The following is a 13,898-nucleotide window of genomic DNA, read 5'->3' on the forward strand; positions in this document are numbered from 1 at the left end:
AAAAAGTTGAAATCATGGTTCTAATACCTTACTTGCTTTTAACACACAAAAAAGCAATACTTACATCATTACATAGAGGTAGATTAATAAGATTTTCTTCTTTGGGCACTGATGCCATATCCCACGCAGTAAAGAGCAACCTGGTTTTCTTCATTGCATCAAATTTATTCCACCAAGTAGTTTCCATTGCAGGTAAATATCGGAGCTTGTAATCTGGCTCTAAGTATATAGGATTCACAGAAAATGCATTCTGCTTAGCTGACAGGAGTCCGTCATCTATCGTGTTACTTTCAGGCTGATTGTTCTTTTCGCCTTCTTTTAGCTTGGACAAGCGCCTCAGTTTCATTTGGAATTTCTGCAGCGACATCCCAAGTTCGTTAGGCACATCCGACAGGGATTCCATGCAGTTTTCTGCATCGGAGCAGCTCAACTTCTGCGAGAACTGCCTTATGTTAACGATTCCAATATAGTCTGACATGAGATTAATGCCGGACAGAGGATCTGCAGTTAACATCGTAATGTCGTTCCACGTTCTGCCGTCTTTAGACCACTGCCATTTTCCTAACTCGGAAACTTGCGCAAAGAGAACAGCAATGCCAAGGGCAACATTGTCAACGTCTGTGTAGAATAACTGTGAATAAGTGGACACTCTATTTCCGTTTCCACTTTCTTTATACTTTAATACTGGGAGAAGGTCCTCATCGAAATTTCTTTTAGGTATTGGAGCATCGTTTATGGGAGTCACCTGCAACAAGGAAAAAATTAATGCTGTTCCTTTTACTCACTTGACTGATGGATTCTTATAGTATGAGCACTTCAGCACATAGACTGTTTTTGCCTGTCATGCAATACAGGTAAAAGCCCCTTAACTACAAAAAAATTGAGGACAGGCCCCTAACAAGAAATTAAAATATGTCTGTTAAAAAAATCATCATTCAATTTTTAAAACTAATTTATTACTTAACCCTCCCTTGCTTGTGCCAATTTTTCTAACACAGATGCTTGCGTGGCATCTGATAGACTCACGCGATGACCTGCATTGAAAACATTTTTTTGAGGATTATTGTGGTTCAGATGAACCGAAGTGTGAACAGAATTGTTTTTCAAACCAATATATTTACTAAATAAATACAAAACCTACATCTTTAGTAAAAAAATACAAAACTCAAGCAATACACAAGAAAGACTTACATTTTTAGTTGGATAAACACATTATTTGTTTTTGGTACAAATGAACTCTTGTTTTATAACAGATGTTGTATGTACGATTTTGTAACACGAATACTCGAGTGGCGGCTGAGAGACTCTGTGCAGACAATATCACTAATAACTTCTCACCGCACAAACTTGAACTGTCATAGCTCGTTCTGAATAATCATTTGCTCATACCAGAAAGATACCAGGCTGGGGAATACCCAAGCTACCTCGTTTCAGAAGTTATCGTTACTGATAGACTCTCTGGCGTCTCGAAGACGCCACGCGAGCAACGGAGGGTTAACAAGAACTAAAACTATACTATCTCTGAGCGACTAAAATCTTCTAACCTAGGCTAAAACTGTGGTTGTAAAAGGGCGCTTGGCACGCAGAAGGACAAACACAGGACAACACAACCCCACAGAGGATTGTCATGGCCATGGATCCAGGTGCCAGAGCTTCATTGGCCCGCAAAAAGGAGTTGCCGGGGTGTACTATGTGGAAGTGAGGTTGACTTTTGGATGACTTACCAGAAGGTCGTCCCTTTCATCCCATTCCTTTTTACTTTTACTTTACTTAACTTATTGCTCAGGGATGTAAGAAGAGCTAAACTTTCATTATAATGTCTACTGAAATTGAAGTTACTTATTTAGTAACGTCTTATTAATTTTATTTTATGCAATTTTTCAGCCACTTTTGGCATGAAGGTGGTTTGTTGATTAGATGAAATTGTTGAAGGGACACTCATAAGGGAAAGACTCATGACTAGACTTCATGACTTCGGTGGTGAAATGTTCAGTAGACAACTCGATGCACTTGACCACCATGATAACAAAAAAAACTAATTATTACATCATGATAGCCAGTAGGAATGTAATAATATTGGCATTTTGTCCAGTGTGGAAGTAGGATCCCAAACATTCTCAATCTCAGCTATTTGTGAAGGTGATGTGACCAGCATCATGCTCCAGCCACCTTTACCTCCCCAGGGTTGCCCCAAGGTACCCAATTATTTGAGGTTGGGTGAACCCCAGAGTTGCTTTATGCAGGTGCAACGCCAGAAAATGTTTAACCTTAGATGACCCAGCCCAAGAATTAAACCCAGGCCTCCAACGTGACAGTCCGATGCCCTATCGACTGCAGCACCATGGCTCCTGTATACGGCCTTGATAAGGCATAAATTCTTCAATGTATTTCAACATTCATCTTTTTTTTATTTAAAACTGTGAATAAGAGCCTCAGGAGTATACATTTTTATTATTAGTCATCGTATTTATTTTTCCTTTATCCACTTAATCCAGTTATAAGCTATTCCACCATTACTTCCTTGATGTATTTGCATGTATAAGGGTAAATATTCCATTACATTATGAAGTAGCTTGAACACGTGCCCTGCATTCGTGGTAAGAGTATATTTGGTGTTGGAGGAAGAAATGACCGACATTGGTTCCATGCATGTGAAAAGAAGCAAATCTTTCAACGAAGCCTGTGATTCTAATGAAAAATATAGCTTTGCACAAAAAAATTGGTAAACATTATTTAAAGAAATGTATGTGCTTACCATTTTTGGATTATTGTAATTTGAAACAGGGAAAAAATATATAAGATTTTTAAAAACAGAGAGACTTACCACATGCTGTCAAATGCATGTTCTTACCCCTAAATACATTGAAATTTGAAAGAACACACTGCATGGAAGCAATCACTCAAAGAATAAAACCTTAATAAAAATATAAGCAACATGTGGTGAAAAGTAATACTTACTTCAAGTTTAGCTTTCGTTGGTTTTCCTTCCACCTTGTAAGCCCCATAATCCAGTGCAAACGGTGTTACGTCTAATGAAGTTACACCAAAATAGTTCCGCTTGGGTGTTACTTGAAACGAGAAATCAGGTGTTAACATAACATCAGCCACTTGTCCAGTTTTCACCATGGTGGAACTGTAAGAGGAAAAAACAAACTATTAGCATGATCATATTCTGCACACACTTCACATTTGCAGAAAACTTCTATTGTGAACATACAAAATAGGTAAAGGCAAGGTTAAAGGTAAGGTTCCCGTACACACTGCACTGTGCCATGAAGGCACATATAGAGGATTGCAGAGGTAGGGTCCCATACATTGTTCAATCTCCGCTATTAGTGGTGAGGTGATCAGCACCATGTTCAGGCAGCCTTTATGTCCCGCAGAGACCCATTTATTTGAGCCTGGGTGAACCCCATAGCCAGAATTGTATTTCAGAGAGGGCTCATCCCTTATCAACAGCTGCCATCTAAGGCGAAAAAGTGGGGGAATGGAACTGCAGAAGAATTTCTCAGCATATTACAAATTATTATTCAAAATTTTCAATTCTGCTAATGAAGCAAAAATTAATTACCACTACACACCATTTAAATTAGATATTTGTAGGATTCCGGGGGGGCCTCTTCCTGTCTAACTGCATGCCCAGAGCTGCTATATGCAGGAACAAGGCCCGAAAAATCCTGACCCAGAAGTCGCAACCTGCTGAGTGGACCACCTCAGCTCTGAACATACAAAATACATGTACACAATTACGGTTGGCCTGATGCAACTGTGAGCTCATAATTGGTAAAAATATCCACTGATACCCAGTGATATTTGTAGATGAGGGGGTATCCCCATTCTGGAGCACGGTATTGCTATACAATACAGACAGACTTTCACAACACGGAGCACAGCAACATGAACAACTTTTATTTGCAAGGTTTTGCTCATTAAGGCCTTGTTTCTAAGCTACAAGCCTTCAATCCCTTCTATCCATGAAGAACACATTCAGGGCTCCCATTCTCATTTGATCGATTTGGTCTATTTTACTTTGCTTTTCTGCCACTATTGGCTCATCGTGAAGATGAGGATGAGTGAAGATGTGACAAAATTGATGAAGGTACACACACAAAGAACACCCATGCCCATGCTGGAATTTGAACCCAGCATAAGATTGATAAAGTATCAGTTATTGGCACTGGTATATTTTATAACAGTACTTTATTGGTTTACATTTGACACTTTGACACGTCCTTTCCCATTGCACCAACATTTATTGTTATTGATTACCTTTTTCGTTGTACAAATGTTTATTGTTCTTTCCTAATTACCTACCTCGTTGTACAAATGTTTATTGTTATTAATCTTAATCTCTGTTATTCATTTTGTGATTCTTGGGGTATTTAATATTTAAACCTACCACTGATAATGTCAGGATAGTGACTGACCTGAATATACATATCTTGTAAGAGCTGTTGCCATGGGAATTACGATTGTGTTTTGTCTTTACTTTTAGTTCGAGCTTCGAGCAAGGATTATATATATGAGGATAACCCAGTCCCATAAGCCATGGCAAACGTGGAAATCAATAAGAGGATACAGAAGTTGCTATACGACATTTTCATTGGAGACTGAAGTTGCTAGCGCCATGTAACCAAGGTTATTAGAAGTAAGGTTGGGCCAATCCGTTGTTTACTCGAAATGACGAAACGACGGTAAGAAGTGAATTTATCCATGAAATGAATTCCAAATCTATGCGCTAGTGTTGCACTATGCAGATAGGAAAACCATACCAAAAAACTGAAAACACGAAATCGAGTACACAAATGAGCATTTCCACCCATTTACATTTTGTGGCTTCATACAAATTGAAAATAAATATCGATAGGTACTTATTGTTATGCGGGACAGAATATTATTGATCGGAACGGGAATTTTTTTAAATCCTGACATTCGGGACGGGAAATATTCGCAATTTCTCGACTAGTCGGGAAATTTTCGGGACGGGAAATTTCCGAAATTTTCCGAGGCACTGAAAATTTCAAATTTTACACGTCATTTTCACCTTAATTGATTGTCTTTGCATTTCTGGAATGAAAACTAACAATTTCCGATAAGTTCCAGGCACTTGCAATGTAGAAAAGAAAAGAATTAATACCGTTTTAAAATGACCATTCGGTATTTCCCGACTGCTCGGTATCCAGAAAAGTAGGGAAGTCATTTGCTGGAGTCGGGATAGGGACGGAATTTTTCTTTCCGATCCCGGTCCCGACTTTTCTAGATAGCGCACACCACTTGTTATTATTATTTATTACAAGATACATCTTCCAAGTACGTTGAACATAATGTACTGTGCATACAAGAAAAGAAAAGTTCAAATGAGCATTTATGTACGCTATATTTACACTAGGCAATGCACTTGTATTTTTTTCTTTAGTGCACATGTTTCCGCGAATATATCACAGTGTGCCTAACATGAAATGTAATACTGTTCAACTTTGCTTTCACGCAAACTTGGCATGTAGTAATATTTCATTCTCACAAGCAGCGGCGTGCCCAATGGGGAGTTGGTGGGGGTTATAACAGTTCCCGTTGGCCCAGTATTCCTAAAAAGAAAGAACGTCAAATGTAGGAAAAGATGACAAAATGAGGGATGACTACCGTAAATACGTAACCCCTCCCTTTCGAAAATCCTGGGCACGCCACTGCAGTCTCAGGTTAACATGCAAGGGCAGATTTTTTCCACCTTTCGATGTGTAGTATTTAATTTCTGCAGTAGAAACCAAGTGTGGCTTCTTACCGATGTGTAAAATGATTAATACGACAACTTTCGTGTCGGTATTTTATAAGCACAAAATATATACGAAGTTTTGTTCAAAGCTAAGTTGGTTACTGCGAAGCCGTAATTAGATTTTGATAAGCTGTAGGAGTTTAGCTTAATGGTTTAATTTTTGCTTTGTAACTTGGTCATAAAGTACAATTCAATTGCAGAAGTATTGTATTTTTTAATATAGCTTATACGTTCTATGAAATAAATGTTAATGTGTCTGTAATGGTCTTACATAGTAGTATACATTTTTAAGAATAATTCAGTGAATTGAATACGTTGCCACAAATATTAAAAATACTATTACTAATTTGTATAATACATTTTAAACTTATGCTCTATAGAATCCTTAAAAATATCACCAGTATTTTTTTCATATAATCAAAAGAACATCACGTTATGAATCTCCTGTATGTGATTGAAGAGTAATCAAACAAACGCCAAATTATATATTGTTCCATTGGCCGTTAAGGAACAAACACAGACACGCCCTATTTAACAGACCGCACAGAGCCAAGATACCATTTCCTGTATCATACACTCCCTCTTATCGTCTCCCTCCCCTCGTACAATGGGGATATTATATAGTTTTGCCAGTCAGAGTAGTATTTAATTTTAAAATTTGTGTGTATATGCAAGTTTGTGATCAGTGTTACAGTTCAGTGAAGTGAAGTATAGTATTGCGATAACTATATGACCACAACTACTACTACGTATTCAATTCTATGGTACTCCTCCACAATTCCCAGTGTTGTACACCTTCTTGACCAAGACTGGCACACACCCGGCGGTGAGGGTCACGAAGAAGAAGAAGAAGAATTACAAACGCTGTCTTGACTTTTTTATATTGTTTAATCAGCACTATAGTAACATCTGGAAACTATTGTCATTTGTGATCTGATTTTGTACCGTGTTCTCAGTCCTCAGTATAAAATGAAAAATGCCTTCGTGCGCAATAGTAGGATGCAGAAATTACAGTGCCAAAACAAAAGGCATTATATACCACGTTTTTCCAAAGGATTCTTCCGTCACCGAGCTTTGGATTCGTGTTTGTGGAAACTCTAACGTGAATCATGCGAATGCTAGAATCTGCAGTGCGCATTTCTGCCCACAAGATTATGTACGTGATCTGAAAAGCGAACTTTTAGGTTTACATCGGAGAAAGATTCTTAAGCAAGATGCAGTACCAACGATGAATTTGGTACCACCTGATGAAATTATTTCATTTACTAAAGTTGACAATTCCAACTTTGTGCCCATACATGGAGGAATAATGAGTGAGAAAAAAAAGCAAACAAGAGATAAAGAAATACAGGTAAATGAACATAGCTCGTTGATACAAAAAGCATTAGAAACTAGAATCAGAAACCTAGAAATAAAAAACAGGCGGTTGAAAAATCAAGTTGATCAACTTACAAGACAAACAAGGCGATTGAGGCAAACTCTAAGAAAGAAAAGTAATGAAATCAAGCAAAGTAAAATAAACGTCAAAGAAACTGCAACTAAAACATTGACAAGTATATTTACGGAAGCACAGGTTGACTATCTTGTTAATGGAAAGAAGAATGTTTGCTGGAAAAAGGACGACATAAGCCGAGCCCTAACGTTGAGATGCATTTCCAAAAGATGCTATAGTTATTTGAGGTCCAAAATGCACATGCCATTACCAGCATTATCGACTCTTAAGAGGTGGGTCTCGCGTTCTTTCCATTGTAATACTGGGTTTTTACACGATGTATTAACATTAATGAAGAATCAAGCATTTCAACTAGGGAAAAATTAAATATTAAGTGTTTTGTGCTTTGATGAGATGAACATTGACTCTCGAAGGTCGTATGATCAAGAGGAAGATAAGGTATATGGCCCTTACAGTCAAGTGCAAGTAATTATGGCACGTGGTTTGATAAGTAATTGGAAACAACCAATATATTATAACTTTGATGTGCAGATGACAGGATCATTGCTAAAGAGTGCAATTACAGAGATGCACGATGTTGGATTTAAAGTGGTAGCTGTAGTTTGTGACTTGGGAGGCAAAAACTCTAAAGTGTGGAACGATTTGGCAGTAACATACATGAATCCTTGCTTTACGAATCCCACAGAACCAAACTCACGAGTGTGGGTTTTTTCGGATATACCACACATGATGAAGCTGCTCCGAAACCACTTTGTAGATAATGGTTTAACTCTATCTGGAGGGAAGCATATCGGTAGGGAAATCATTGAACGGCTTTTAACTATCGATTGTGGAGAAATAAAGCTGTGCCCTAAATTGACACAGTATCACCTATCTGTGTCAGGAAGAGAACGACAGCGTGTATCCCTTGCTTGCCAGTTATTTTCGAAACATACTGCAGAAGCAATTAGCTACACAATTCCCGAAGAACAAGAGACTGCAAATTTCTTTCACCTGGTCAACGATGCATTCGACATAATGAATAGCAGAATCCCCCAGAAAGCTGACGCTTCTGTAGGAAGTGCTTTCGGACTTGAATATCAGGCTCAGGATGAAGTGCTAAAAAATTCTACAACACGTGTCAGCATATGAGAGTAGGTAAATCCTTGTCACTTCTACCCTTCCAGAAAGGATTCATGACATCCATTCGCTCCCTCTTGGGTCTATACAATGATATGAAAAGTTGTAGTATAGATTATTTATTAACATCACGGTTAAATCAGGATTGTCTGGAAAATTTGTTTTCACAAGTCAGGGCAATCGGAAGGACACACGACAACCCTCTCCCTGTCGACTTCAAAAACCGCCTTCGACTTCTTATTATGAGCAGGAATGTAGGGAGTATAATCCTGGAAAATACTTCGCCTGTTACGATGGAGTGCAACAATAACTCAGACTACTTTACTTCCCAACTTTTCACAGGCCTGGTTCCTGAAATGGCACAGGTCCTCTCTGTGATTGAGAGTGATGAAACAGAAATTCGCGATGTTACTGTGAACAATTTAACCCTAGAGTGCGTACCTTTCCCAGTCGTTGAAAGTGAGTGTTGTGAGGAAGGCTTGCGATATTTGGCAGGCTACGTAGCTTTCCGATGCCGAACAGTAGATAAAACTCTTGGGCATCCTACTGGCGAGGTTCTACAGATCTCACCACGTAATTTTTCTACCAGTGGTTGGATCGAGAAAATATCACGAGGCGGTTTGATCGTTCCATCAGAAAAATGGCTGGAGAAAGTGAAGGAATTCGAAGTTATCTTTGGTACTATGCACGGTAGAACAGTAGCTAAAGGACGGGGAATAATCAAAACACTGGCCAAAGCGTTAGCAGACAAGAGCCCCGAACTTGATCCTTGTGTTATAAAGGTGTACGCACGGACAAGAACCTTTATCCGTATTAGGCATTTAAACGTCGCAGATAAAGCTAAGAGATGCAAAGCGTACCACCGGAAGAAAGCAAGGAAATGGATAGCTTCTACGCGTTCCACTGACCTTGACGTGCTCTCTCTTGGACCTCAATGCAAGAAGCCGCACTTGGTTTCTGCTCCAGAAATTAAAGACTCCACATTAAAAGGTGGAAAGAGTGTGACATTGCACGGTAACCTGAGAGAATGAACTATTTTTTTGAGCCAGATGTGACTGATATTATTGTTGAACAATAAATGAGAAGAGAGAAGTTGTTATGTTTGGTTCCGAAAGTTCAAAGTTCTCATCTTTGCCCTACCTACCAGAAGTGACCCGGGTAAGGTCGGCGTGTTTACATAACACCTATAAATACTGCAGATCTTCGATACGTTATATTTTTTAGATTTAATTTCCAATCAAAGTTGTATTTTTGCTGTTTAAGTTGTGTTATGTTAATTTACGTTGTGATATTTCTTTAGTTTAGAGTGAGTGAGTGATTCTAACATTTTGTGTGCATCACATAAGGACAAAACTCAGGACAGCACAAACATAGTCCTACGAGGATTATACGGGCTTTAGGTCCAGACACCAGAGCCTCGTTAGTCTGCAAAATGCAGTCCAAGATGTACTCCGTGGACGTTGGGTTGTTGAATTGGGTGTACTAACCTATAGTCTAGTTATATCTATTAATTAGTAAAAACAATAATACTTTAAGAAAGTTAAGAAGTAATTTAGTGTATTTTGTAATGGAAAATGTGACACAAATAATCTTCTATAAAACAAATGTTACATTAACAAGCTCTTTACTGTGGTTCTAAATTTATACGCATTTTTATTCATGAAGAGATAGATAATAGTAGGCAAATTGTCCATCGCTATTTTCATCTTTTTTGTTCTACATCCTGTGTTGTTTTAAAAAATGGAAAGCGGGTGTTTACCTCTGCTTATTTCAATTTGTAATCACCAGATTGGGGAAAACAGACTGGAGGAAAATGGTGATGGGGAAATTCGCCTACCATTTCTTTGCCATTGGTGTACAATTCTCTCTCGCTTTTCCCTACATATTCACATAAAGCAATAAAAATACAAACTGTTAACTTTTCATTCCATTTTGGTTATTTATTAAACGGTACGTGTTTGTATTTATATTTGATAAATTTACTTTGCTCTTCCGGCCATTTAAGTCAATTGAGATGATGAAGAAGTGATAAAATAGATGAATGGAAAATCACAGTTCCCCTTACTTATAAGAGCGACCACAAGAAAAAGAACCTTCCTCCTCTTTCGTTCAACTCGGGCTACAAGAGAGCATGCTCCACTCTCCCCCTTCCCTCCACACTGGAGTACGGTGCACAGGAGTCGCGAGTCTGCGCACGTTTCTCTGCTTGTGGTTCCACTATAATAGTAATATAAAATTGTACACTGACCTCACTTACTTCTCCGGCAGTTTGTTTCTTTATACATCATATTTGGAGAAGATACAATCATATACAATTCAATCTATAGTTGTACGTACACTGTATATAACACACCTGGATGTACAGGGTCAAGGAAAACAAAGAAATGAGCATAATTTTCTCTTCGGAGAAGATGTTGAACCTAAACAAAAAAAAACTCAAATAATGAATTCGACAATGTAAATTGATGAGATTTAGTAAATCATTTGATGAAGTGAACTAATTCTGAGTGGACTAATCGCAAAGGACATAATCAGCTCAGATCCTATTACTTCTTCATGGTATGTGACGTAAAGTTCCCGCCCAACCGTTTGACGGCGTTAGTGGCTATCGCATCTCCTTTTCCACAGCCTGTAGTACACATCCTCATCTAGACATTGTTCTTGTTCTGGTGTTTAATATCTGCATACTGCAACACTGTCGTTTTGTCATTTCACGTGACTTCACATTGAAGTGATGCATTCACTTGGCCGGTCACACGTCATCGAAAGCAAAAACTTCAACCGTTACCATGGTTTTGGGCCAGGGCTGCATGTAACCTCTTGGACGAAAACTAACAGCCCTAAAGTGATGGACAATTAATGGGATCTGCCATGACAAGATTTGATGTACATTCATGACCAGAGGCTAACTCATAAAACGATCGTATAAATTCAAGAGATTACATTATAAAGTATATTCTTATTGCATTTTGTGTAGCACTGCGTTACATCATGTATATTCAAGCACTTGGAACTTTTTAATAAAGCTGTTGTAAAGATTCTAGACTTTCATGGAAAATTGTGACGCATTTCACTACTCTCAAAGTTGGTTATTGACTAACCTGTGGTAATGCACCGGAGAGCAAGGATAGATTTTTTGTTATAAGTACATTTCGATTTAGTGTGGCTGTATTTTACTTTCTGAACCAAAATTTGGGTTTGCATTGTGGAGAATTTTAAAGCATCTGCGATTCCCCTTATGCTATTCTTGGTATGTTTAGGAAATCAGTGGTTATTGGTTTTGTGATTAAGCCCTGTGCTGTGAAAGATGTGTTATGTCTTATGCCAAGCATAGTATACAGCGTGTCCCGCTTATATGTATAATAAAAGAAAAAATCACAACTTTTTTATTTACCAATATTTTTTGTCCAAACTTTGTACAAACATGTAGCAACTCAGAAATAAGCCACACGTTTTGAAGCATGTGCGGGGTAATGTTGCTTACTGCAACCACAATTCTTTCACACAAGTCTTGCAAAATTCTAACTGGTGTACAGTAAACTTTGTCCTCAACACACCCCCACAACAAAATTTCACACACAGTGAGGTCTGGTGACCGTGGGGGCCATTCAATAAAATTCGAACCTCTTCCTATACATTTTCCATTGAAATGCTCGTCCAGGAAGTCTTTAACGAGATTTGAGAAATGAACCGGTTTCACGTAACTGTTTTTCCCATTTCTTTATTGAAATGTACGATGGAACTACTTCTTTAGCACCCAAACAATAACGTGCACGAAATCGTCTCTGCACAAGTGTCACAGACTTCACTTCAGACAACGTTAAAACACAAAACACCTTTTCTTGTGGCGACCACATGACGAATGGATACTGAGAAACTGATAATATCAGTTTTCAAGACATTCTGGCTACTGCGCATGCATGTGTTGCTAAAAAAATTCTGAGTCATTCTTCAAAATGAAACAACAATCACATCATTCTGACAGTCTGTTTAGAAGTTATGATTTTTTATTTTATTATACGTATAAGCGGGACATGCTGTACAAGAGACTAGGAATTGGGTATTCATGTTTAACGTAGACATCCGTCGTGGCTAGGAATCGTGTAAGATTACGCTAACTTATCTTTCTACCTTTTATATTGATTAAATATCATCCCCTAAGAAGTCTCAACGCAGACAGGTTGAGTTTGAACGCTCTAAGCAAAGGTACAAACCTCTACATTTGTGTGTGTAATTTAAATTGATGTAGAATGAAATTTAAGTTTAGTTGAAGAATAAATCTCCCTTATATCCTACAAATTAGTTTTGCCTGCATACGTGAATAGTTACTATTTTTTAAGGAAAACCTACACATATTTATAACATTTTGGAATAGTAAATGCTTTTTAATTTATGTCAGATGGGCAGAAGACAATGTGCAAGGTAAACTTTGACGAATCAAATTTTTTTAAAAAAATGTGTGTGTTACAAATTCATACAGTTTAATATTATGTAAATACATTCTTGCTCTGTATTTGCATATGATGAATTTTCATTGTAACTCCACAGTACAATATTTCTTCTGTGGTAAATGTGCTGCCTTATGGGTAGTTTGTTATTTTAGTGCAAGGAGGAGATATTTCGGTTCTATTATTGTTCATCTCATTACATATCACGTGGATTAAAAGGTAAAAAAAAGGTAAAGTGTTCCCCTGTGCATAGCACCATACCATGAAGGCGTATAGGGGGTGTGGGGGTAACGCTCCACACTTTCTTGATCCGGTCGTGAGTGAGGGTGATGTAATCAGCATCATGCCCCCTGACCGCCTTTACCCCCCAGGGTTTCCCCCAGGTACCCATGTCATTCAACGCTGGGTGGGTGCCGGGGCCGCTTCCAACGTTAGAAAAGTTCCCGGATTTGAACCGGCCAGGGATCGAACCCAGGACCTTTAGCATGGTAGTCAGATGTGTTTAAATTCCAACATAAATAATAGAAAAATCCTGAAATCAATTACAATAATGAACCATCAATTAAGATTTCTAGTGTAAGAATGAAAATGTTTGTTGTCTTGAATTCGAATCCCACATAACCAAGTTTATAGAATATTCACTTCACATGTTAAGAGCAATAATAAGACAGAAAACGGAACAGAAAATAACTGTTGAATAGGATATCAGGGGTGAGCTTTTACATATTACTTACCATGTTTCGACTGACGACAAACAAAGAATTATTCTTATGTAAAAAATCATCACAACGATAGTATAAATAATACTCCCTCTGTCCCATAATTATAGTCCGGTATGCCAAAATGGTAGTACAGAAATGACAGACGAAGAGACAGATGGAAAGCACAATTTGTACTGATCCTTGAGTAGTAAAGTTGTATGCATCATTCCCTTGTTTCATGTTCTTCTTCTGTATACACCAATGTCACAGTTTGAATATCGGGCAATTATTATGAGACAACAAACAAAGGTGTACCGGACAATAATTATTGGACAGAGGGAGTACATAATTAGAGTAAAATTTAGTAACATATGTATTAATCCTAATATGAACCAAACACAACCCAA

At 38.0% G+C, this 13,898-nt stretch overlaps 1 protein-coding gene across 3 annotated transcripts in view; it reads right to left on the reverse strand.

The window, feature by feature from the left end:
* Positions 1-13,898, reverse strand: part of LOC145980294 (uncharacterized) — a 224,749-nt gene that overhangs the window by 101,571 nt on the left and 109,280 nt on the right. For all 3 annotated transcript variants that reach the window (XM_083113312.1, XM_083113313.1, XM_083113314.1), the window contains 2 exons: positions 2,959-3,133; positions 65-745 (listed from right to left, as the gene is read on the reverse strand). In XM_083113312.1, the coding sequence (XP_082969438.1) occupies positions 65-745; positions 2,959-3,133 (856 nt within the window). The remainder of the gene's footprint in view (positions 1-64; positions 746-2,958; positions 3,134-13,898) is intronic.

Source organism: Lepisma saccharinum, chromosome 27 (assembly GCF_977018435.1).
Source record: "Lepisma saccharinum chromosome 27, izLepSacc3.1, whole genome shotgun sequence".
Lineage (NCBI taxonomy): Eukaryota > Metazoa > Arthropoda > Insecta > Zygentoma > Lepismatidae > Lepisma > Lepisma saccharinum.